The following is a 26970-nucleotide window of genomic DNA, read 5'->3' on the forward strand; positions in this document are numbered from 1 at the left end:
CAGAGACTCAGGTGGGAGGGAACCACGAAGCTAGAAGTTCTCGGGTTCAGCCATGGAATGGGGACCTAGAACCAAGGCCATTCTGTCTGTTCACGTTCAGGGACGGTTCACATTGTCTTCTTAAATCACCTTTGCCTAGCTCATCCTAAGGTGTGCCACTTTTGAGCCCTCTTTAAGAGCTTTCAGTGCTTTATTGCAGTTTTCTAGATTCATTAAGCAGAATTAATATTGGCCCCACATCTACCTGGGATCGGTGAAAAACTATTGGACTTAACAAAATTTGACTCCATCAAAAACTCAGAAGCAGTCAGTGATTTTTAGCCATTCTTCTGGATCTTTTGATTGTTGAAAAAAAAGTCCCTCAGAATATGAGATGTGGCTATTATTAGGCAGTATGGAATATTCTGAAGGGTTTGACTTAATGGACTGAATTTGCTACACATTGCTAGGGTTGCATTGTCTTTCTCTAGCCTTTCTTCTGTGTGAGAAATTTGTTGCCACTTCCCGTGTCTCAGCAAGATAAATGAACTAATTTAAAATATTTTCCACGCCTCATCTGTCCACTCCACAAGCTGTCAATGAGTTTGGATTGGAAGTTTGCGTGCCAGCAGTTCTCAGCTGGGAGGACTGTTATTGTGAAAAAAGAATGTCGTTTCCATAGCAGTTTGGAACGCCTTTGCAAGTGTGCTTTCACATTCTTGCAGGAAGCATAAGAAGGTACATAAAGCTCGTCTGCTTGACTTAAAGGAAGTCATTGTTATTATTATTTTAATAGAAGAAGCAGCAGAAATTTTTCAAGAATTAATGAAGGGAAAACAATTTGACATGAGTTAAAAACCAAAATAAAAGGGAAAAAGAAAAATACTGGAGTTGTTAAAATTTCAGATTATAAAAATTAAAGTGGGAAAAAGTTACTGTTTTTCTTCAAAATAATGTTTCTAATTTAACATACTTTATTTTGTGGGTTGAATAACTTAAAAAATATCATGGCCCGTTCACAAAGTTTATTATTTTTTATAGTCCCTGGAATTCATCATATATTCCTTAGTAACACATTGAAAGAAAAAATCATATGCAGAGCATCATAGTTGCTCTTTAAGGCATTTTTCATCCTCTTTTGCATCAGGATTGAGTTCTTCACAGTATTTACTGAGTGGTATTTGTAGAGGAGGTAGAGTGAAAGAAGTGATAAGTTGGAAAGAATTTTTACAGTTTCTGAGATAGTACAGACGGGTTCCTTTTGGATTTTCTAAACTCTTTTCCTACTCAATAATACATTTTAATGAGTCTTTGGGGGAAGTCATAACTTTGCTACATTGCTTATCTCTGCCGTCCGCTCACATGACACAATACTCTTGTGAGGTATAATATTAAAATCTTCTCTGGCTAAAAGTAGATTTTGGCTTTTAGCCTAACACTGAGCAAATAACCTTTCCAGTCCAAGTTAAATGTTCCCATAAGCTCCTTAAAACCAAATTTTCCTTGTTAAAATAAAGTTACCTAATATAATTCCCAAAGGGTAGGATATGGAAGCTATTTAAATGAGACTTAAAAAAATGCTTCCCATGTTGTGCTGGCTTGGTCTTCCTTTTGCTAATATTTGATGGGTGCTTCTTTACTATGTTTGGAGTGAGAGGTCAGAATTCTCATAAGGGAGTTTGCTGGTCCATCACATGGGTTCATTTCCTTAGTTTTAACCGTGGCTTAAAGCAGAATGCAGCTGCCATCACCAGTACGCCTTCACTGGGTAATCACTGCAGAAACTCTGTCATGCCCCATCTTTGTTCTTGATAGTGACCTCATTATTGTCCAGAACTCTAAATCTCCAGCTCCCTTGTAGCACAAGGCCAGGCTTTCTGTGGTTTCCCCAGTAGGTCAGCCCCAAGGTAGATGAAAATTTGATAGATGTACTTATAACCTCTGGAGTTTTCTGTAGGAACTTGACAAGTAGATTCTTTCTACTAAATATTTTAACACACAGCCTTTAAAATGACATTTACCTCTTCTTACGACCATTTTTTGACAGTGGCATGTAGTAGTTTTATTTTTATTTTATTTGAAAACATCATTTGGGGTTTTATAGAAAAAAAAATTTATCTCCACAGCCTGTTATCAGCAGGAAGGATAGGCATTCTTGGATGGATGGAAGGTTTATTGGTGGAAAGATTCAAGAAGCTATTTTGTGATAAAGGATTTCTTTACATTTTTCCTCTAGTCAAGTAAATTGCTTGTGGGTTCTTGCTAGGAAAAAATAATCCCTCGGGTGCTGCTTTTAATTTGATCAGGTTTAAAATGTTTTCAGAAGAGTTAAGCTTTCTTTGCATTAATGTCTGGTGAGGGCAAATGGAGAATGGCTTTGGAAAGGACTTTCTTATGGTGTTCTTTTCAACCGTACCACAGGAGGTTCAGTACAGTGGACCATTTTCACTTGACTTTGAGATGTGTGGTGTGTCCACTTTCCGCCAACAGATATAAGTTCCTAAGCATATTCTTCTTTGACTTAGTGGTAAAGGGTTCCTGTTTCCTGTGATTCATATCCAGTGTGCCCTACTGTCACTTCCAAAAAAATAGGCACACACCATGATATTAACCCAGCATCATGATTTTATATGGCTCCTGATAACTACACTTGACTTGCAAGGGGAAGAATTAACTGTGCCTCTTCTTATTCATTAGGTAAAAGTTTGCAAGAGAAGCTATAATTCTGGTAGGACATAGAAGCATTTTTACGAGCAGGTGGGCTGAGTTGTGAAAAGACTGTCATAGAGCTTAAAACATGAGGAAAAAACCGAAAGCTCTACTGCTTGGGGGTCTGTTTTTAGTCTCATCTTCTGCTGAGTTCGTGAATATTTCAAGGGAACCTGAACAGATGACTTCCCTGTGGGTTCTTGGGCAGTTTTCAATGGAAACATGCAGTTTGTCAATTTCATAGGGATGGTTTTAACCCAATGTAAGTCCAAAGTAGAGGTCAGAATTCACTTAAGCGGAATAGGGAGGACTAGTAATAGAATAGAATGAATTTCCTACTCCTCTGATGCAGATGTTGTTGAGTTGTGTTTGTTTTCCTAAAAAATGTAAGATCATTTTTAAAAAAAGTTTTCCCTCAAGAAGAAATATATGCTCCCTGTATTTGAAGAAGAGTCTGTGAGTCTAGGTGTCTAGTTTTTTATATTTTGATGACTACTGAATAGATACATGATTTAAAAAACTGTTGACTAAACATGGCTGTTGCAGGAAAAACAATGAAGAAAATACTTCAAGTCCTGGATGAAAACCCTCGATCTTGTAAGATGATTCTGTGCCCCCCACCCCCAACCCCATAAATCTGAAAAGCACCTTCTGGTGATAAAGAGTTAAGCTGTGGTCATCACACTTACCATTGAAATGGGAAGCCAGGATTGAAGAATCAACATGTTGTTTCACAACTGGGACGGCACTGGCAGGAAAATACAGTCATGTGGTGCTGTGAGAGGCTGAACAGAGAGCTTGGTGAAGACTGGTTTGAGAAGAGTTGTTGATATTTGTCCTGACATAGGGTTGAGCCAGAGGCTCAGCAAATGGTGCTACATCTTCTGTGGCGATTTGTTTAAAAATCACTCTTTTTGTTCCTCAGTGGTGTAATCCCCTGATCACTGGTGCGATCTGCCTTTCTGCCTGTTTGCATCACACATTCAAGCTTTTGTGCCTTTTGCTGAGGGAACCTGGAAAGGAACTGATCCATTGTCACATTCTACTATTTCTTTTTTCTTCCCCCCACCCCTCCTCTTTTAAAGGGAATAGTAACAATGGCCATGTTACGAAGCCTTTTGTGTTCAGAAAGCGCTTTTGTATCCATTACCCCGTTAATTCCCAAGATAATCCTGTGAAACAACTGTAGGAACAGGCTCAAAGGCAGGTGGGAACTCACCTAGGTATCCCGTCTCCTAGTGGGGGAACTGGAGCTCAGACTGCAGTCTCCCTTAGTGCCTCTCCTCTCACAGGGAGCAGGACGGGTGTGAGCCTGAAACAAGCCCCAAATCTTACCTTTAGTAGAAGAAAACTAGAGGCCTTGAACTATTCTTTGTGCTTCCTCATTTTGCATTAATTTGACCAGAGTCATTTGAAGGGGATTCTAAAGAATAAAATTTTTTTTTAAAATAATTTACCTTTGGAAAGCACCACTTTGGACTCAGAACTGTAGCACTGTAATTTATGTGTATATACCATTAGACAAAAGCGGTTTATCTTACTCCCTGAAGCTTGATGGGATCTTGTTGCATGGAGCAGTGGAGGAGCTCTCTTTTCATACAAGGAAGGAAATGGAGGTATGAATTTCAGGATGAACTGGTTTATCCTCATCTCTTAAAAAAGTGATAGATAGAAGATGACCACGCTTTGGTTTTACGATTGCCAGGGAGCCCTAATAGAAGCAGTGAATGTCTCAGAATTCTTTCACACATCTGCTTTGGTAATTCATTGTCCTGTTTGAAAGGATCTCACAGAAATGGAATTTTTAAATATTGAGAAAATTCCATTAAGAAATAGAGGGAGAATGAAAAGCTCACTATAAAAGCTATGCCAAGAATAAGCAAGATGTGGCCCACATCTGAAAAATGTTTATTTTGAATTGCAATGTACTTTTCAGGGTGCATTCAGGTTAACGTTCAAGTTAATGTTCCCACACTTTGGTTGAAGAGTTAATTGCTGGGCCAGTCTAATACCTGTTTGCAGTTGTTTGGCCAGTTTTTCATGACAAAACCATTGTAGATAATGTAGAGAAGGTATTGCTGTTTTCATGAAGACGGTCTGCATGAGTAGAATTACTTTATTCCTCTGTTGCAGCTGTGTCCCTTTTTATGACCCATTCATGGTTACTTGCAAAGACAGGGAAACTGAAGGTCGCACACAGTGTCACAGCGTCTTTGGTTCACTGTGGGAGCAAATCTGCCAGTTCTGATTTTGAAATGTTAGGAGACAAAAAGTTGAACTCTTTTTCCTTTTATTATTTTTTATTACTGTAAAAACAGTAAAACAACAATAACAAAAAGAAAAACGTAGGATTCCAATAATTATAATGTTCTCCATTTTTGCTTATTCACTGAAATATGTGGTGATTATAATCACTGTGCTCATTCATGATGATCTTGGTTTTTAATTGTTCTGGGTTAAGGGCTTTTTCGGCAGGTTTTGGTAAAGATTGTGGATATTTCTTCAGAAAAATGTTTTAAAATATTAAAAATACATAGGATTTCAGAGTAAACAATATATTGAAGTACACATTAAAATATTTCAAAGTTAGTTTGTAATATGATAATTGATTTTTTTAATCAGTGCATTAAATAATAATATGCGGCTGATCTGTAGTTATTTAGTGTCGAAACGATTGTGAGCATTGGTATTTTGAAATTTAAGATGAAGGGGCGGACCGGGCAGTTGAGGAACTTAATGCCTTGTGGTCCCTGCTATCTGGGTGAAGGAAGAGGCTCAGTTGTCTTTAGACTGTGAAGCTTTGGGCTGGGGTTCAAGAGTAGTAAGGTTTGGGAACAGATGGAGTAGCCTTGCTTAGCTCTTACTATGTCCTGGGGACTGAGAGATCTTTTGTAAATGTTATTCCTTTGAACCCTGAGAATGGCTTCATGAGGAGTGGTTATTGTCCCCTTTACTCGAGCAGTAAAACAGCTAAGCTTGAAGAGATTACCCACAAATAGGTTACTGAAAAAGATATTGACCATATACTAGTCCTCAGAGGAAGTCTGGGCTTCCCTCGTGGCTCAGACAGTGAAGAATCCACTTATAATGCAGGAGACCTGGGTTTGATCCCTGAGTCAGGAGGATCTCCTGGAGAAAGGAATGGCTACCCACTCCAATATTCTTTCCTGAAGAATTTCACAGGTAGAGGAGCCTGGTGGGCTACAGACCATGGGATCTCAAAGGTCAGACATGACTGCGACTGACACTTTAGAGGAAGTCTATCTAAATAACCAGAAGCAATATCCTGATTAGTAAATCAGCACAAGGCCACAGTGGGTGCAAGGTTAGGATTCAGTCCTAAACCTTTGACCAGAGCCTGTTTTACTGCCTTTTGTCCATTATTCCTTCAACTGACCACTTGAGATTGAAATCCCACATTTGTCTAATCACTGCGAGGCAATTTCTCATCCAGAAGCAGAAGAGATGGGCTTGGGAGGGACAGTGTTCACACAGAGGGCTGTCCCCTGACCTGGCTCTTTTCAGAGCTGCAGTTTTCCGCACCAGAGAGGGAGAGGGTCTTTCTCAGAAAGTCCACCCGTGACACGTCTACTCCACCTTGACCTAATAGCTTTTCATCACCACTTCCTTCCTCAGTTTTATTTGGAGACATGGTTCCGGGGTATTTTAACTTAAGCGTAAATTTTCTCACTGTGGTCTGCTGCTGCTATAATTGAAAGACTAGAGGCAAAGAGGTTGGGGCAGGGCACAGACAGAACAGTTCTTGGGTGACAGTTCCTAACAAGGGTCAGATGTATTCAGGGGCGTCGGGGCAGCTTCTGGTGTTCAGGGCAGAAAGCATACCCCAGCGTCTCGTCTTGTGTAGTGATCAAAGAAAAATCATGAGATCTCTTTATTTTTCCTTTTTCCCAACCGTTGAAATAAGTACCATTCACCAAGATAAGTATATTCAGCAGGACTATAAATAAATGTTCATTTAAACTGTTAAAAAGTGCCTGTGGGAAGTCAGATGAGAGAGGCAGTTGAAACATGGCTTGTGGGACCCAGTTCCTTCATTGCAGATTAGTGAATGGAGGATGGCTTTACTGTTTCCTATCCGACCTCACCAATGAACACAATTTCAGTAGATACATAGAAAACAGGCATTTCAGACACATACACACAGCTCTCTCACAAAAACCTTGAACAAAACAACCCTGCAACCTTTCATAGTGTTGAATGTTTGCACTGTCTCAAAACAAATATTGCTAGGGATAATTAGTCTTTGTCTTTTATTTATTTATTTATTTTATTTTTTTTTCCTGTCAGCTATCTTTAGGCCTTCAGGCTTAGGGCCAGAAATAAATAGAAAATATGTCCTAGTCCTTGATTTGATAATGCCAGTAGCAAGTCATATCTGATATTCATAATAAATAAAGGTTTTTTTTAGTCTGTCCTTGCAACAGCAGGAAGCTTGTAAAAACCAGCCTTCCTAAATTGTATCAAACAGGAAATTTGTATTTCTTTTTAGATTTAACACGGAGAAGTAAATGATTAATTTATTACCATTTCGAACGTTAATTCAGGGTGATCTATAAAGATTCCCCTAAGTCACAGGCAACCTCACAAATTTGTGTAGATTTTTATAGGGTGAAGAGGACACATCAGTGACTAAGCAGGACCCTGTTGTACCACAAACAGCAGTGCCTTTTTTTAAAGAATATAATTCAGTAATTTTGAGTTCAATTAAATGCTTTATTCAAGGAGAGTAAGAATTTCTGTCTGATCTCCTTAAAACAATAATTTCAAATAATGAAATTTCCTCTAGGAAACAGGTGCTCTTTCATATTAACATGAAAATAAATAGAAATGCAAATACGAAAGCACTTACACAATGTTGATTTTGTGGTTTAGGAGGCTTGCTTTCCCGTCCCGTCAGCTGAAAGATGTTTAGTGACAATAAGTACTCAGCATAAGATTTGTTCTAAAGCTCTTTATATGCTATAATTGTATGCCCTCTATGCCCTTTAAATCTGAAATAAACTTGAAGTATGGAGCTCAAACAGACTGTTAGAGAAGTAGAAATGATAAGTGATTGATTTTTCTCAGCATAGATAACATTACCTATTCTGTGATTCAGCAAATGCTGCTTTATGCTATCAGTGAAGTGCCTCTTTCAACATGAGATTGTGATGTTACCTTTAATATTTAATTTACTTGCAATGCTGCTTATAGGTCTGGCTTTTCTACACCACCAGGTAGTAAGTGCAGAGGGGAAGCTCTGTTTTCTGCTGCAGGGATGTTGGGGAAAAGGTCAGGAGACCTTCAGGGACATGACTTCTCATCCCTCCACTTCAGTTTGTTCAGGCCGTTATTTTTGTCGTTCTTGTGACTGGCCCTTGTGCCTATGCTGAGCTAGATTCAAAACCAGGTCTGTCTGACTTCCTGGTGTGTGCTTCTAATTACTGTGAAATACTGCCCACATAGGGAAGACAGGAGAGTGTGGTGTTTGGTCAAGGCACTCCCCAGATTTAGTCTGTATGCATGCCAGGTGCCCTTGATAACAAGACGAGTATGATTTGTCCAACCCCCAACGAGCGAAAGATGGATGAAGAGTCATGCCTGGGCAACAGGCATTCTTAATGCCCAGGGTTGTTGAGACTTCCTGGGTGGGCTGGTCTGGAGACTTGCTTGGTTGCTAAAGCCACACAGAGAACTGTAAAAAATAGTAGTCGTCCTATTTTCCATCTAAAAAGTAGCTTCCACTACTAAGCCACAATCATTCTCTCACCTTGGCAAGTAACAGTGCAGTTTATGTCAGGGTACCGTCCAAGACCCTCTGAGATTGTGCCTTTCCAGTCGTCATCCTTTAGCTGTGCTCACACTTCTCAACTCAGTTTTGCTTCATATTCTCGCCACTTCTTAGCTTTGTGACGTTTGTCTAGAACATCCTCCCCTCTTCTCCATCCCATTGCATGTGGACTGGCTGAAACCTGTTGGTCTTTCAAGGCAAGCTCAAAGTCCACCTGCTCTTGCTGACTTCTCCAGTTCTCTGAAACCCACTGGACAGTTTCTCAGAGCCATGTGGGGAACCCCATGTCCCCGCTGCCACTGCAGGCTCAGCCAGCATGCAGCACGTCCTCCACACCTCCAAGACAGCATCTGATCTACTGCAGAAGCATTGCACTGAGCCTCTGAAATTAATTATAGGGAACTTCTCACTTGGGAGAAACCCACTTTGTACTTTGTTACAAGTTTCCAGGAGCCAACCTGAGGAACTGATCCAGTGGTGCCTGGACTTGGTGACTTGTCGCCATCGGTTGAGAGTGGTGCACAGGTCACCTGTGTGAGCCTCCTGCCACCTGGCATGAGCCATCCAAGTAGAATCACGCCACCTCCCTTGTCCTATGTGTGTGTACGCCTCTGCGGCTGTGAAGTCCCTCCTCCATTACGCCTTGTTCTTAGTAAGAGAGTGTTGTGAGGGGCAGGGGTGCAGGCAGCTAACTGCTCAGGCGCACATGCTGGCCTCACCTTTGTTCTGCTAGTCCAGCCATGTCTCCTTCCAGGCTCCTTCATCTTGCTTATTTTGATGACCATGGCAATACTTTTGGCTAGTTCTTTTTAAAAAACTTTGAATTTTGTATTAGGATATAGCCAATGAACAATGCTATAATATTTCAGGTGAACAGTGAAGGGACTCAGTCATACATATACATGTATCCATTCTCCCCCCACACTTCCCTTCCATACAAGATGTCACTTAACACTGAATAGAGCTCCCTATGCTGTACAGTAGGTCCTTGTTGGTTATCCATTTTAAATATAGCAGTGTGTTCATGTCCATCCCAAACGCACTCACTATCCTTTCCCCCATCCTTCCCTTTGGCAACCATAAATTTGTTCTATAACTCTGTCAGTAAAGAGAGAAGAACTAAAGAAGAACTAAAGAGCGTGATGAGAGTGAAAGAGGTGAGTGAAAAAGTTGGCTTAAATAAGTTCAACATTCAGAAAACGAAGATCATGGCATCTGGTCCCATCACTTCATGGTAGATAGATGGGGAAACAGCGGCTGACTTTATTTTGAGGGGGCTCCAAAATCACTGCAGATGGTGACTGCAGCCATGAAATTAAAAGACACTTACTCCTTGGAAGAAACATTATGACCAACCTAGAAAAACAGCATATTCAAAAGCAGAGACATTACTTTGTCATCAAAGGTCCGTCTAGTTAAGGCTATGGTTTTTCCAGTGGTCATGTATGGATGTGAGAGTTGGATTGTAAAGAAAGCTGAGCACCAAAGAACTGATGCTTTTGAACTGTGGTGCTGGAGAAAACTCTTGAGAGTCCCTTGGACTGTAAGGACATCCAACCAGTCCATTCTAAAGGAGATTAGCCCTGGATGTTCTTTGGAAGGAATGATGCTAAAGCTGAAACTCCAGTACTTTGGCCACCTCATGTGAAGAGTTGACTCATTGGAAAAGACTCTGATGCTGGGAGGGATTAGGGCCAGGAGGAAAAGGGGATGACAGAGGATGAGATGGCTGGATGGCATCACTGACTCAATGGACATGAGTTTGAGTAAACTCCAGGAGTTGGTGATGGACAGGGAGGCCTGGCATGCTGTGGTCCACGGGGTCGCAAAGAGTTGGACACGACTGAGCAACTGAATTGAACTCTATCACAGCTCTTTTTGTATGCCAAATTAAGCTTCTTGAATACTCAGAGCACATTTTTTTCATTTATGTACCTCCTTTTGCATTTTTCAAAATGCTTTTTATATAAAAGACATTTAGTAGATATTGAGATAGCTAAAAGAATGAATTGGCATGTTATATATGAGGAAGTATGACAGGGCTGTCTATTTGTTTAACCTATATACTGAGCACATCATGAGAAATGCCGGGCTAGATGAGTTACAAGCTGGAATCAAGATAGGCGGGAAAACATCAACATCCTCAGATATGTGGGTGATACCACTCTAATTGCAGAAAGCAAAGATCAGCTAAAGAACCTCTTGATGAGGGTGAGGGAGGAGAGCTTAAGGCCAAGTAGTAAAAAAAACTAAGATCATGGCATCTGGCCCCATCACGGCATGACACATAGAAGGGGAAAGTGACAGAAGTGGTGACAGATTTCTTTCACTTGGGCTCTAAAATCACTGCGGATGATGACAGCAGACATGAAATTAGAAGGTGGATCCTTCTTGGCAAGAAAGTGATGGCAAACTCAGTGTGCTGAAAAGCAGAGGTTACGCTGCCACCAGAGGTCCATGTAGTCAAGGCTACGATCTTCTCACTGGTCACGTGTGTTTGTGAGAACTGGAGAGAACTGGACCATAAAGAAGGCAGAACGCCAAAGAATTGATGCCTTCAAACTGTGGCGCTGCAGAAGACTCCTGAGAGTCCCTTGGACAGCAAGGAGATCAAACCAGTCAATCTTAAGGGAGTTGAGCCCTGAATATTCACTGGAAGGACTGATGCTGAAGCTGAAGTTCCAATATTTTGGTCATCTGATACGAACAGACGGCTCATTGGAAAAGTCCCTGATGCTGGGAAAGATTGAGAACAGAAACAGAAGAGGATGTCAGAGGATGAGATGGCTGGATGGCATCACCAGTGCAGTGAATGTGAACTTGGGCAAACTCTGGGAGATGGTGAGGGACAGGGAGGCCTGGTGTGCTGCAGTCCATGGGTCACAAAGAGTTGGACATGACTGAGTGACTGAACAACAGCAACTACAGTATAATAAGGACACAATCCTTCATTTAATCAGTGGATCTTTATTGAGCACCTACTATGTGCAGTCAGTGTTCTAGGACTGCAATTAAAAGATGCTTCCGAAAGATTCCTGTTGCGTGATCTTTGGTGTTTCTGCTGATCCAGAATTTTTTTTAAAAGAAGTGTGACTGGGCTGTTGACATGATACTTCTCAAGAGTCATCTGTTAATTTGTCAGTTTGTATCTGAACTGCTGTGGCCTTTTCAGTTATAGAATCCTTTTGTGATTCTTATTTAATGTTTCCTGGGGCCAACAATGCCTCCCTTGCTTATTTTCAGTGAGTGCAGCCTCTGTCTGATCCCCGCCACCTCTGCCTGCTTTTCTAGCTCCATCTCTTGGCCTGGCTGAACTCACCCTCTGTCCATTCCTCTCCTGCCTGCTCTTGCCTTTTTCTTAGCATCTCACTTTTTGTGGGGTGAATCTCAAAAACTAAAAGTAATAAGATAAATGGCTTCTGAAACATATCATAAATAGGGATTTAATTCAACACACTTGATAAATTGTGAGCCATTTATTTTAATGTTCTAAACTTGAAGAGTAGAAATAACTTTTCTTGATGGGGGTGTGGAGAGGCAGAATAGTCGCCATGTTATGAGCTGATGCACGAGTATTCAGAATTGAGTTTTACTGTATCAATTCATGGTGTCTGCCGGTTGTATTAATACCATCCTTAGACTGCTGAAAGCAGAACAGTTCTGTCTGGCCCAAGTGGCATGAGACTGCATGTGAATTGCTGCCCCTCACTATAGCAGCCCACGCCTGCAGTGTGAGTTCACCGTGGAGACCTCGGTTTTCAACCTTCCCTACTCCTTCCTTCCCCAACCACTCTTTAGTTCTCTGGGTAAACTGATTTCTCTCAGTAACAATCTACTCCTCTCTCTGCCCCTTCTGAATCTTGCTTTCATATGACAGTTCTTACATTCTGCTTTTCCTTCTGCTTGAGTTGTTTGCTTGTCTGTCTCCTTCCCTGGATTGCAAGCTCCTTGCCGTAGATCTTTAGGCTTCATTATGCAGTGTTCCCCCAGTGCTGGCCATTATTGGTGCATGAGTGATTGACTTAATGAGTACTAATGAGCAGAGCATACATTTTACAGGTAGAATAAAAAGAAAAGGAAGTTTCTGTTTTAAAATATATATGTAAGGATGTGGAGTACAATCAAAGTTTCAACCTCAGTCCTCTGACTTGCCTGCAACAATAGTGATATCCATTGAGTCCAACTTGATTCCCTGTTGGAACTGGAAATGTTAGCTTGCCATGGAGTTACCTGGCAAAAGTATCTTTGGAAAGCAAAAGAAAAAAGAAATTAGGTAATATCAGCTTGATACTTGCCTGATTAGGAAATACTAATTAGAAGTACTTGTGCCTCTTTTGGAGGCTTATTTATGGAAGCAAAATGATCGCAAAGTTGACAAAACAACAATGAAATGATATTACAAATCAGATTAAGAAAGAAAAGGGAAGAGGATGTGATTTGAACCTCTGACTCCTTCACAGCTCATCATTTTTTGATGCCCTTTGCCAGGCTGTGCACGCTAAGAATCTAATGATACACAAAGCCTCATTGCCGGATACTTCATTAATTCCTCAACCCATTAGGAGCCTTAATAGCCTATGCCATTGGAATAAGTATGGAAATCCTGTCCCCCAAGAAAAGTACAGTGCTCTATAAATCATACTCGCCTGAGGATTCTCTCAGCCCTTGACACAGCAGAATAGATGGAAAAATATTGTACCTCCTGAATTTCCTTATACTAAAGGCTCTCAGAATAATCGGCACCCCTTAACCCTTTAACCCTCCAGCCCAGTGTGTGATCCCTGGGTCAGCAGCATCATTATCAGTGGCAACTTGTCAGAAATGCAGATTCAATAGCCCCAGCCCAGACACACTGACACTCTGAGGGTGGGGCCCATGATCTATGTTTTAGGCAGGCCTCTCAGTGATTCTGAAGTCCTCTGATATCTCTGGTGGCATAGTTATGTGTAGAATCCTTTTTCGCTGATGAGGAAACAGGTGAGCAAGTTTATAACTTGATCAAAATGTACTTGCTGAGATTTAGTTGATTTCAACAAACATTGAGCAGCTCTTATGCCCCAGGCATCCTTTCTAGAAAACCGTAAAGGCGGATGACACCTTATCGTTGTCACTCTGTAGGGTCCTCTGTGTCAGCACTTTTCTGCTATGCTGTGTTGGTCTCCCTTGGACATCAGCACCTCCTCTGCTTGTTCAGGAGCACCCCAAGTGATGGCCCTCTAGGCTGCGTCATTGAATTTCTCAAACCTCTTATTAATTGTTTTCCAGAAATTGGTTCCTCATTCCTTTCCCAGTGGGTCACTGCCACCTCAAAGAGGAACTGCAGGAAGAATGGCCCTGTCTTTCCAAACCTTCTGTGCTTTTAAGTGCCCAGCAATCTTACTGTTCACAAGTTCTCTTCAATCCCCATCCCTCTAGAAATTGGTGTCACCTCAACCTTCTTCTATTTCAAGACATAAGCAGATGATAGAGAGGTTCTTTCCCACAGCAGACAGTGTCCAGCCCTGGCCTTGTGTGAGTAGCTGTATTTAAAGGAGGATATAGAATCTCTGTCAACAAAGGATAAGAGTAAAAAACACTTAACATTTAGCTTCCTTTTAATAGCCACTTGCCTAGTCCAAGTCCTTATCATCCTGTGGTTTCATAAGAGTATCTTTCTCCACCAGTCTGTTCTTTATCCACCTTGCTGTTAGAATCCATGAAGTTGCTCAGCCGTGTCCGACTCTCTGCAATCCCATGAACTGTAGCCCACCAGGCTCCTCCATCCATGGGATTTTCTAGGGAAGAATACTGGAGTGGGTTGTCATTTCCTTCTCCAGGGGATCTTCCCGACCCGGGGATCAAACCCGGGTCTCCCGCATTGCGGGAAGACGCTTTACCATCTGAGCTACCAGGTAATCAAATAATAATTCTATCATTTCACAGCTCACTTCAAATATGTGCCTGTGGCCTATTGCAGGGTCAGACACTAGGGCCTGTGCTTGTTGTAAATAAAATTTTATTGGAACACGACCATGCCCATCAGTTCAGTTCAGTTCAGTTGCTCAGTCGTGTCCTACTCTTCGTGACCCCATGAACCACAACATGACCGTGCCCATCATTTGTGGATTATCTGTGGCTGCTTTTACACTACAGCTGACCCTTGAACAACATGGGTTTGAACTGCGTAGTCCATGTATCTGTGGATTTTTTTCCAGTACAGGTATTGTAAAAATTTTTGGAGATTTGCATCAATTTGAAAAAATTTGCAGATGAACCACATAGTTTAGAAATATGGGAAAAAATTAAGGAAATGTTAGGTATGTCGTGAATGCATAAACGATCACAGATACTAGTAGATACTAGTCTATTTTATCATTTACTACCATTAAATATACAGAAATCTATTATAAAAAGTCAACATTTTTCATATGTTACACAAACAGACCAAACACAAACCCCATGCATTACACTAGGGTGTCATAAAGCAATGATATTACTGCTTCTTCATTATTAACGCGTGAATCATTATACTTGTAAATAAATATGAATTTTTAAAACATTGTCTTTTAATTTTTGATGCCTAGTGTTAGTGATACGATTAACATCTACAGTGTTTCATATCATAGGAGACAATTTGGTGTAGGTACTAACAAACAATTTATCTTATTAACAGATGACATAATCTTAAATATGGATAGAGTACAGTACTGTAAATGTATTTTGTCTTCTTTATGAGTATTTTAATAATGTTTCCTCTAGTTTATTTTAAGAATATATAAACATATAACATACCAGATAGGTGTTAATCAACTATTTATGTTATCACTAAGGCTTCAGTAAGTTATTATTAGTTCAGTTTTGGGTGAGTCGAAAGTTACTTGATTTTTGACTGTGCAGAGGTTGGGGGTGTCCCTGATCCCCATATTGTTCAGTTCAAGTACACAGTGCCGAGTTGAGTAGTTGCAGCTGCCACTGTCTGGCACACAAGCCTAAAATATTTATCTGGCACTTTAAGAAAAAGTTCACTACCCTAGTCTATAGGATAAAAATTAGTCTGTTTACACTTAACATACTGAATGATTGGGTTTAGTTCTGCGAATTTCCAGTGTGTTTTTTTCCTTTGCTTCCACCCATTCTGTGTTTCTGTTTCTTTCTTTTCATGTCTTTGTTTGAATTTATTATTTTTCCTTATTCTGTTTTTTTTTTTTTCCACTTTTGGCGCTTTTAATCTTTTCCCAGTCAATTCAAGAACATTAGAACATTTAATGTTTATTTAACTTCATTTTTACCTCTTTTGCCATACATGCAAATTGTCATCTATTCAAATTCTCTTTGTATTTCAAACCCAGAGGACATTACTATTATTATTTATAAAGTCCATATTCATTTAGATTTATCCACATATTTAGCCTCTTGGTTAATCTTTAGTTCTTCTTGCATACTTCTGATCCTTGACTGTGGGGAAAAAAATCTGTTTGCCCTAATGTTTGAAAGAAAATTAGGCTGGATGTAGACTTAGTTTAATTTTCCTCTATAAATTGGAAAACATTGTTTCATTGTCTTTTAGCACTCGCTGTTGGAGACTAGAGATCTGATGGTAATCTGATTTTTCTCTTTTATTCTTTGGAAGATTTGGGAATTTTCTCTCTTTATTTGGAAATCTAAGATGTGTTTAGGTTATTTAAAAAAATCAGTCCTACTTGTTGGGTCTTTCTTCAGGTCACGATTTTTTCTGTTATTTTCTCTTTGTCTTTTCATCTAGAATGCCTCTTAGAGAGACAGTAGGACATCTGGGTCTCTTTTCCATACTTCGTAGCCTCTGTGTTTCATTTTCCTCCTTTTTGATCTTTTCTTCTGTGTTCTGTGCAATCTCTGGGCTCCATCTTTCAGTTGCTAATTTGGTCTTCATTGGGATCCATTCCAGAACTTGACACATCTTGTTTTTTTTTTTTAACAATAATATTTTTAATTTTAGAACTGTGACTTGTTACTGTTTTTGTTTTTTAGTTGATGGAATATAGTTTGGAATATCTATCAAAATATGTACTACATCTCTTTTAACTAATCGTCTGTTTCCCATTACCTGATTCCTTAGGCCAACTTTTCTGTAAGCATAGCACTTCTTGTTCATGGCATTGTTTTCCTTCAAGTGTTCGTGATTTTTAAAGTATATGATTGTATTCTGGTTGCGTCCTTGGGTGCACTTTTTTCTCTTAGCCCAAATGAGAATCCACTTGTCCTGCTGGCGAATGATAGCTCAGCTCACAGTACTCGGGTTCAGATCAGATCGTTTACTTCACCTGCTGGTGATGAGTGGGGGCAGGGTGGACCATAGAGCTGGCTTGGCAATGGGTCACTTGTCTTTTTTTTTTTTTTAACACATTGGGAAAGATTTTAATTATTTAAATTTTTAATAAATTTTAATTATTTTAATTATTTGCTTTTACTCTTGGCATTGGCCTTGCCAGAACTGCCTCCACAGAGATACCTAGGAATAGTTTTTACTGAGGCTCTTGTCCCTGAAATTAAGTGCTCCATTTTTTGTTAGTTAGTGCTGTTGTGGTTTCATTCTTTTTCATATCTCTTTATTTAGTTAGGGTTTGGGAATGGAGAGTTTATAGCAGGGGCTATCTGCTATCTTGATCTAGTCAGTGTTGCATTTCTTTAAAGCCTTCTTCCTTCTGTTGCCCCCAAGCATACCCTCGTTGCTCTGGTCATTCTAGTTCCATATAGCATTTTATTTCTACTTCTTTCATAGTACTTAATTTTATTCTACTTTGCAACATTCTAGGAAGTGTTGTGTGTCCTTATCTTTACCCTATTGAGTTAAATCCCATAGCCCATCAGTGTAGGTGTCAAATTGCCACAGATGCTCCAGGCAGGGTGAAACACAGTTGGTTTAGTAGCAAGCAAGCGAAACTGTGATGTTGGAGAGGACTCTTGAGAGTCCCTTGGACTGCAAGGAGATCAAACCAGTCCATCCTAAAGGAAATCAGTCCTGAATATTCATTGGAAGGACTGATGCTGAAGCTGAAGCTCCAGTACTTTGGCCACCTGATGCAAAGAACGGACTCATTAGAAAAGGCCCTGATGCTGGGAAAGATTGAGGACAGGAGGTGAAGGGGACAACAGAGGACCAGATGGTTGGATGGCATCACCAACTCAATGGACATGAGTTTGAGCAAGCTCTGGGAGATGGTGAAGGACAGGGAAGCCTGGAGTGCTGCAGTCCATTGGGTCGCAAAGAGTTGGACACCACTGAACGACTGAACAACAACAAAAGTGAAACAGGGGTTCGGAAGTGCTATGTCGACTGTACTACAGCATACAAAATGGCTCCTCTACCAAGTTTTGCAGAATTCTCTGTCTCTGCAAGAACTTTGTTAATGTTTAGGTCAATTTTCCCAACTCCAGGAAATAAACATCTTCTAAAGCATGGTATTACAATAGCCTGCAGTTGGGATGACTTTCTAAGGATTATGGATGTATCCTTAGAAATCACCCCATCCGGTCTTCCTGGGAAAGGAGGCATTTCCCTTACAAAATTCCAAGGATTGAGTTAAATGTATACTGAGCTTAAATGTATACTGTCTGTCTCCTTCCTTCTTTCTGGAGTTGCTGTTTATTGAGGAGGTTAATTTTAGGAGAGGCTGAGAAGCTTGGAGTTATCAATTCATTAATTAGCTAAGTCATAATACTCTTCCTTATTCTTGATTCTGTTTAATTAGTAAAATAGGAAACGATTTCTCCTTTCATACATCTGTCAATATCTGAATTTATTCAAACACTGACCTCACTGTGGTATGATTAGGCTCTTAAAAGATTATCTGATTATGCCTGGGGTTTCTGATATGAGGTCTTGCTGCTTTACCTGTCATCATATTTTGAATGGTTGGAGTTGAGAAAAAAGATACCAGAATACCAAGAATTACCAGGAATATACTGAACCTAATACCAAGAATTTGCCACAGAGATATCAAGATGTTAAATAATGCTTTTATTCATATTATAATGGGTCTTATTTTAGTTATTTGGGAATATGAATCAAAATGACATGAAATAAAAGAAGAGATCCAGTTGGAGGCCATTATTACACTGGGCAAGACACCATGGACCAAGATCGTGGCAGCTGGTGTAGATGAGTAGAGTGAAAGCAGAATAAGCTTAAGGTGCAGAGTCTGTAAGACTGAAGATGCTGATCAGATGTGAGGGCAAAGAAGAGTTAGAAGTTTAGCGCATACTGTTTCATGCAAGTTGGTGATAAAATGTTACGGTCCTCTAAGGGCATTGAGTGCAAGTATCTTTTTTTGTCTCAGGAAGGAAAAGGTGCCTATAAAAAGCATTTTCACCAACAATTGGTCAGCTTGCAGACATTATCCTTAGAAAAGAGAATTTGAGCTTTTTGATCATTCTGTTTCTTTTGCTTTCTGAACCTGATCCTACATTGTCCTACAACTCTTTTTTCCTAATCATCAAGTATTAGTTCACAAATCTTGTATTTAGTAAAGCTGTTGGATTTTTTTTTCCATCTCTCATAACAAATGTACTGATAACGTTTAGGGCTAATTGTATGCAATTTAATTTTCAGATTGTGGTAATTATTATTGCTGTTTTTATTTCCATTCTTTCTTTCCCAGGCATAGTCAGCCGTAGATATTCAACAAAATTATGCCCTTTGGGGTGATTTCCAATTTTCTCACTTTGGGAAGCATATTTTTGTTTCAGTCATGAAGGGTTCAGATTTGGATTATTAAACACTTGAGCCGTAGTTTCCACAGTGGCCCGTTTAACATTTTACATTTCCTTGTAGATAGAAACCTTAGCCCATCTGTGTGCTATTTGGGTATTTTTGAAGACCTCATCTAATCTAGGAGAACATGTGCCTGTCTGATGTACAGAAAAGCCCGCCATGCAGGCGGTAAAAGAGAAATAGCTTCAGTGTTCATGGATGACTTACAGGAGCAACCAGGGGGCCTCTCCCTCAGTTCTGTGCATGGAGAAGCATGTGCAGAAGGGCTTGGCTTTCCTAACCGCAAGGAGTGTTCCAGCACATGTCTTGTGAGATGTGGCCGTACTGGCATGTTTCCTTGAGGGTATGTGGCTTGTATTGCCATAGTCAGTCTCACCACTAGGGCCCCTGGAGATCAGGCCTTGCTGATATCATCAGTGTTCTTCCTCTCTAAAAGTTGTTACGCTGTGAATGTGGGCATTCGCTGAGTTAACAGAGTTTGAATTGACAGTCTTCTTTGTTTTAATCCTCCAGAAGTGCATGTTCTGCAGACACCGGGTTAAGAAGGTCTCTGGAGCCTGCATTCAGTGTTCCTACGGGCGTTGCCCAGCCTCCTTCCACGTCACGTGTGCTCATGCTGCTGGGGTGCTGATGGAGCCTGATGATTGGCCATATGTGGTGAACATCACGTGCTTCCGACATAAGGTCAACCCACACGTGGTAAGGCCTGCTGTCCCTTTGCTGATGCCAAGACTGCATGTGAATCCCCTCCTGTATATCCCCCAAGTCTAGCATGCTCTGCTCCGTAACGTTACTACTCATTGATGATGTGTCTAGCGTGTACGTCTCTTGAGGACAGGGATTATACGTTACTATTTACTAGTATTTGTCCAAGACCCATTAGTGTCTGGCACATGCTAGATGCAGCAGATGAATGGATAAAAGTCTTTGTGGCTGTTCTGGTTTGGGGTCTGTATACAGGGCTGCCGAGTATGGTTGTACAGATTATCCACTGCACATATCCAGAATGAGTGGGAGAGCATTTCTGGGAAGAGACTGATGTGAAAACATCTCCTGAGATCTTGCAGTGTTTAATCCAGACACTTGTACACTCTGGTCTTGGGGGTTTATTTCCTCTCTTCTAGAAAAAAACAAAGAGTAGTAACACAGTAAAGGGAGGGAGAGGGTGGTCACAAACATTGAAGGATATGCTGCCTGAGATGGGATAAGCTAGAGGCAGCGCAGAGGCACCAGCAGGAGTAAGGACAAGCTCAGAAAAGCAGAAATGGAGAAGAGAAGTACACACGTCAGCATTTTCTGCCTTTTCCATTTCACTCAGGATTGAACCTGTTTCTAGGAAAAGAATGTTTGCAACAAACTAACGTGAATTCAACTGTAATTCAGTTTACCTGTCCTTGGTGAATGGACTGTTTCCTCTGTTTCAAAGGCTTAGAATCATTCAGACAGTGCAGATGGTTGCTATGCCTTGGTTAGCTTTCCTGATCACCATCATTGTCTGTGGCTTTCAGTGAAGAGGCTGAAGCATCCTATTGACCCTCAGTTTCACTAATGTGCTGAAGGTCCCAGGAAGCTTGGCCACAGACTATTTGCAGCCTCACATGCTTGTCCCATGTCTCTACTTACCTCCTGTGAGCAGCCTGCCAGGTTACTACCGTGGGCTGGGGAGCTATGACCCCTATACAACACATCTCTCAACTTTTTGATTCCAGCAGCTTCTTCTGGTGTCTTGAGAAATACTTGATGTTTGTGGGTTGGGTCTTTGTGAGGATGCATGTGAATGTGTAAATGTAGAAAATGACGTCACAAACTGTCATGTCTAATTTAAAGTTATTTTCCATTGTCCTAGGTCTCAAGTTACATATTCATTGGTGTTTTTTCCTTAATTTCTTGAGTTGATAGGCTCTTGCTAAGAATAGTACATGTACTCAGCAGAAAGCCCACTTTAGCAACTTTAAAAAATTACACTAATAACATATTGCATTACTGGCACTTTGCCATTTACAGTGTAGTCGCTAACATTACCTCGTCAGACGACTCATGAGGATACGTTTTGAGATGTGAACCAGGTCACAGCCTCTGGAGTCAGATGTTGCTGTTCGCACTTACATTCTGCCAGGAGCACACGTACAGCCGTGTGTGAGTTCTTCTCGCTGAGCCTCGGCTTCCTTGTCTACAATGGCATGCCCACCTTATCGTGTGGTTTTCAGTTCACCTCACACTGTAAGCCCTCAGAAGATGAAAGCTGTGTTACTGCTCTCTCTTTTTTATTACTTCCACTGCCACTGTTGCTGCTCCATTCCTTTGTGAACTGGGCCACATGAGTAATGCTATCCGTACTTCAAGGATAGGAAGCCCAAGTTCAGAGAGGTTCAGTTTTTGGCCCAAATATTCAGTTAATGAGCGACAGGTGCTGGAATGTAAATATATTTTCAGCCCATAGTCTACTATTCGTTGAATTCCACACCCCAGACCTCAAGTGGCACTAGAGGTGTTCATTTGAACCTTTGCTTGGGATCATATATTCCCTTTTTAATATTTCAGAGCTCTGTGGTTACTGATGATTATATTGAAGTTGCTGTTAAAGAGATCCAGGTGTTTAATCAGGACCTCATTCCTCTTAACTCTGATGTGTTTGGTTCAGTCAGGTTTATGTTACTAATGTGTTTCATAAATGATGATGAAAGAGAAAATATTTGACTTTGAGATGATTTAGAAACTATTCTTCCCTACAGACCACTTCAGAACTTGGTATACTTTGTAATGGGTTGGGAGGAAATCATATAATTTACAGCATTACATGTGGTGGGCTTTCTCTATGAGGAAAACATTTTAGTGTTCATAAATTGCCTTTGCAAAATTCTCTAGGCTGAAGCACTGTGAACACTGGATTTCTGAAATACATTCCTGGTAGCTAATACTTATCCATTATTCTTAATTAGACTTCAGATATGGATTCCTCCCAAAAATGTTTGACAGCTAACTTGAAGGAATCTGTAGAATCTGGGAACTTTGGTTAAGAGCATTGTAATTACCCTTATTGCATTAAATGTTCTTTCCTTTTTGAAGCGTAAAAAAATTGAACTTCACTCAAGTATCTCTCTTTGTGTAAGCTGTGAATGCCGGGGGATACACTCCCCAGAGGCAGAAATGTAGTTTGTCTGTGTTCTCGACCATGCTGAGATTGTTCGGTAGTAATAGGCAACTGCTGAATCATAGCAGTGAAAAAACTCGTGAGATGAAGTCCAGGCTAACTTGGCAACCCATCACAGGCGTTTCTGAGAGTAGAGGATGCTTGACTAATTTAGGTGAAATGAAGTATAAAACTACAGTTACTTCAGTACTCCAGTTTTACTTTTTTTTTTTTGCCTTTTCCATTATTTGCTTTTTGCATCCATAAGGACCATTTTAAAGTAAATTCTACTTCTCCTTTAATGCCATAAATTATTGTAAATACACTAGCTTATTCAGTGTTGTTGATCTTTGGGTATAAAATCACTCTGGATAATGGTACAGAAATTTCATCTGATTTATTATAATGCACTTTTCCATTGGACAATAAGCATACTCTGTGGTTAGAATGATAGTATTTGGGAAAATAGGTAGCTTTCAAATTCTTTATTGTTATTTACTTATGGCCGTACTGGATCTTCATTGCCGCTTAGACTCGAAGGTGCGAGGGCTTCAGTACTTGTAGCATGTGAGCTCAGCAGTTGTGCATCTGGGCCTAGTTGCTCCGTGGCACGTGGCATCTTCCTGGGCCAGGGGTTGAACCCTTGTCCCCTGCATCGACAGGTGGGTTCTTAACAAATGGACCACCAAGGAGTCCAGCTTTCAAATTCTTAAAGTAGAAAGGAGCATGTTATAGTAAGTGTACCGCTAGCCACCCCCACCCCCACCCCCATCTCTGGTCCCTGTTATTTTAACCTAAATTTTAGTATAGAGTTTTCAGTATTTTTGTCAAACATATGTTTTTTGACTGGTACCTGCTTTCTTGCAAGTATGAGGTTTTATTCATATGTGCTTGTGTATGTGCACATGTGATAATGTCAGTAGTGTTGTGATACTTGACCATCCTTTGCCAGGATCCACTGTGGCCTCTTTCTGGGCTCTATTTCTGAAGGTTCCATTGGATGTATTCCTAACCCACTTGCATGCATGTTGAACGGAAGTTTGTAAGGAAAAGACAGAGAACACAATATGGTAAAAGTGGTTTTGAAACTGGGAGCTTTGGAAGCATTTCTTATTCAAAGCAAACAGTGAACTACTCACAAATTTTATACTTCCTGCAAAGTACAGCCACTGACTGTCTCCTCACACCTGAGTTAACTAGACAGGTGTCCAGTGGAAGAGATGCCTGACTAACGGAAGGCAGCAGAGCTGAGAAAGATGGCATGCACAGATTTTTTTCAAGCAAATTACTTCAATAAACTTTCATATTAGATTATAGTGTTTGTTCCATGTATGCAGTATTGGAGCTCCAGAATTCCTTGTACGTTATGCATTAATACATTGTAAAAAGCAGGGCCCCTCTAATACACAGTCTTATATAAGGTACATCGTTTTTGTCTTAATACCCTCTCCTGTCAAAGACATTTGAGAAATTTATTTCCTTTATCATTTTCTAAGTTGTGGCTGCTAATACGGGGATAGACACCTATTCAAAAAAAGAGGAAGAATTTGAGTAGAGAAAATGTCTTAGTGGTCAACTTTTTTTTCCTGCTGTTTGGTATATTTTTTCATTTTTTTCTATTATTTTAACTAGATCATTATATTTAGTAGATTTAACCAATGTTTTATCTTTTAAATTCAGTTCATTTCAGTCTAGTCGCTCAGTTGTGTCCGACTCTTTGCAACTCCATGAATCGCAGCACACCAGGCCTCCCTGTCCATCACCAACTCCTGGAGTTCACTCAGACTCACATCCATCGAGTCGGTGATGCCATCTAGCCATCTCATCCTCGGTCATCCCCTTCTCCTCCTGCCCTCAATCCCTCCCAGCATCAGAGTCTTTTCCAATGAGTCACCTCTTCGCATGAGGTAGCCAAAGTACTGGAGCTTCAGCTTTAGCATCATTCCTTCCAAAGAAATCCCAGGGTTGACCTCCTTCAGAATGGACTGGTTGGATCTCCTTGCAGTCCAAGGGACTGTCAAGAGTCTTCTCCAACACCACGGTTCAAAAGCATCAATTCTTCAGCACTCAGCTTTCTTCACAGTCCAACTCTCACATCCATACATGAGTACTCAGCAATCCATAGAAGCTGCTTGGTATAAATTTGTTGAAATGGCTCTCTAATGCTAGGGAATGAGCTTAGTGGACACAAGAGAGGTAGTGTTTATTGAGTATCTTTTATCAAGCACATGTTACACATTTGGTTATGTTGGCTTCTGTATCGGCTCCTCCCACTCTGAAAGGTTCTCTTGTCTCTTTAGCTCACCTTCATGATCTATTCTATGTAGCATTCATCTTTGTTATAGAACTTGAATCCTTGCTCAACACTTGCTGACTTCTTTCCCTGCTTGTGTCTTCAGGTCAGCAGCCCAGGCAAGTTTCACTAACTCCTTCCTGCCATCACTGTGCATGGCTCAGGACAGGATGGGACACCTGCATTGCCCAGGATTTGGTGAAGGACTTGGAGCAAGGCAGCCCTTCTGGTTAATCCATGCTTGTGTAACTAAGCTTTGGGTAGTAATGGGGTGAGAATATCTGTCAGCACTAACAATAATACTGTCTTTGGTGTGCAGAAACAGTTCTCACCTTGCCAGTATGTGGAGCACCGGGTGATCAAGGCCCCTAAATTCTAAACCCTAAAATATTGTATAGCATATTATACTTTCAGTATTGGTTATTGAGAAAACACCAAATGATAAAAAATATTAAGAAATCAGGAACACTTTTATATGAATTCATTAATTACAAAAAGGGTCTGCAGTGTTTCAGGTTGATTATAGATTGGCACAGAGAGACCTCACTCACTCACTTCCACTGTACATTCCCACTGATGCTTTTCGACATCTTCATGGCTTCTAGCCTTTTACAGATCCAGCAGGTACCAGTTGACTGTAATTTTCTTCTTGGTGCTTCTGTCACACTGTGAACATGCAGAGTCAAAACCAAGCACTCTGATGTAGAAGCAAGGCTCTTAGCTGCTGTGCTCTATTCCCTAAGAAGATAGGCTAAATAAAGATACGAGTTAAATGTTTTGAGAGTCCTTGGAAGGAAGTCACTAATTCTATCTGGGGCAGTCAGGTGGCATTCACAGAGGAGGTAGCATTTGTGCTGGTTCTAAAAGAGAAAAGTTTGAGTTTGCTAAGTTGATGTGTCAACTGCTTTCGAGCTGGCATTGGAAGGCCACAGTGAAAGGAAACCAAACTCTCACTTGTGACTAGTTCTCAATAATCATCTGGTTGTCTCTTGATTCAACCATGGTATGAATCCGTCATCTTTTGGTTTTTTTCTTCTCCCCCCTCATGTTTGGAGCTCCATCCTATGGCTTGACTCTGTCCCCTTCATGCTTTTAAGAAAGAACCAGAATTTATTGGAGAAGGAAATGGCAACCCACTACAGTATTCTTGCTTGGAGAATCCCATGGACAGAGGAGCCTGCTGGGCTGTAGTCCATGGGGTCGCAAAGAGTTGGACACAACTGAGCAACTAACGCTAACACTCATCCAACAATGATCTGAATGTTTTCATTTCCATAAACCCTCTTCGTCACCCTGATCTGCGTGTCTTTGTGATTAACAGGGTTTGGTGATGTTTTTTCTGTAACCATTGAGGTATCGCTAACCCCCTTTCTGTTCAGTTAGTAAAGTTTGTCATGACCAAAGGACAAACTCTTCTTAGACTTGTGCATAATAATCTGATATTTGTATATGGTTTTTCTATGTAAGTTGTTTTTGAAACATCCTTCTCAATTTGTACTGTTATTGAATAGCAGAAAGCATTCTGACCAAAGCAAAGGTCTGGTGTAAAAAATTCTTAGCAAGGGTTTAAAAAAACAAACAAATAATATAGTGATTTAGGGGTGAGTGTGTTCAGTCTTTCTAAATCAGACATACATTTCAAAAAGAAATCCCTCACCCTTTTATCTGTAGTCGTGTTTTGTTGAGCTCTCAATCCATGTATCCTAGATGACAGAAAGTTAAGGCCAGATTTGCCTGGGAGAAGAAGTACTTAACACAGACATTTTAGAATATTCACAGTTGGAACCAATTTTTCCCTTGTTCACTTTATTAGGTAAAACCAGTGAATACAGTGTTTTTCTTAATTTTATCAAGAAAACTAAACATATCCCACTTCAAACTTCTGTATTTTATTAATAACCCTCATTTTAATTTCCTGCTGCTATTTCTATAGACATTTCCTAGGGAAGGGCAAGGTCAGTGATCATGGAGCTCTTCTCCTTCGGGCTTCCAGTAAGTAGAAGAAGTGCTTCAGAGTCCCTGGAGCACAGTCTCAGGCCCTGGGTTTCCAGTGTTTTTCCATCATACCTGGTGTAGTTAGGGAAACCTAGGGAATCTGTTCGGAGAAGACAGTGGCACCCCACTCCAGTACTCTTGCCTGGACGGAGGAGCCTGGTGGGCTGCAGTCCATGGGGTCGCGAAGAGTCGCACATGACTGAGCGACTTCACTTTGACTTTTCACTTTCATGCATTGGAGAAGGAAATGGCAACCCACTCCAGTGTTCTTGCCTGGAGAATCCCAGGGACGGGGGAGCCTGGTGGGCTGCCGTCTGTGGGGTCGCACGGAGTTGGACACGACT

At 40.7% G+C, this 26970-nt stretch overlaps 1 protein-coding gene across 2 annotated transcripts in view; it reads left to right on the forward strand.

The window, feature by feature from the left end:
• Positions 1 to 26970, forward strand: part of KDM4C (lysine demethylase 4C) — a 404611-nt gene that overhangs the window by 315864 nt on the left and 61777 nt on the right. For both annotated transcript variants that reach the window (XM_069574114.1, XM_069574115.1), the window contains one exon: positions 19722 to 19907. In XM_069574114.1, the coding sequence (XP_069430215.1) occupies positions 19722 to 19907 (186 nt within the window). The remainder of the gene's footprint in view (positions 1 to 19721; positions 19908 to 26970) is intronic.

The sequence above is a fragment of the Ovis canadensis genome, chromosome 2 (assembly GCF_042477335.2).
Source record: "Ovis canadensis isolate MfBH-ARS-UI-01 breed Bighorn chromosome 2, ARS-UI_OviCan_v2, whole genome shotgun sequence".
Lineage (NCBI taxonomy): Eukaryota > Metazoa > Chordata > Mammalia > Artiodactyla > Bovidae > Ovis > Ovis canadensis.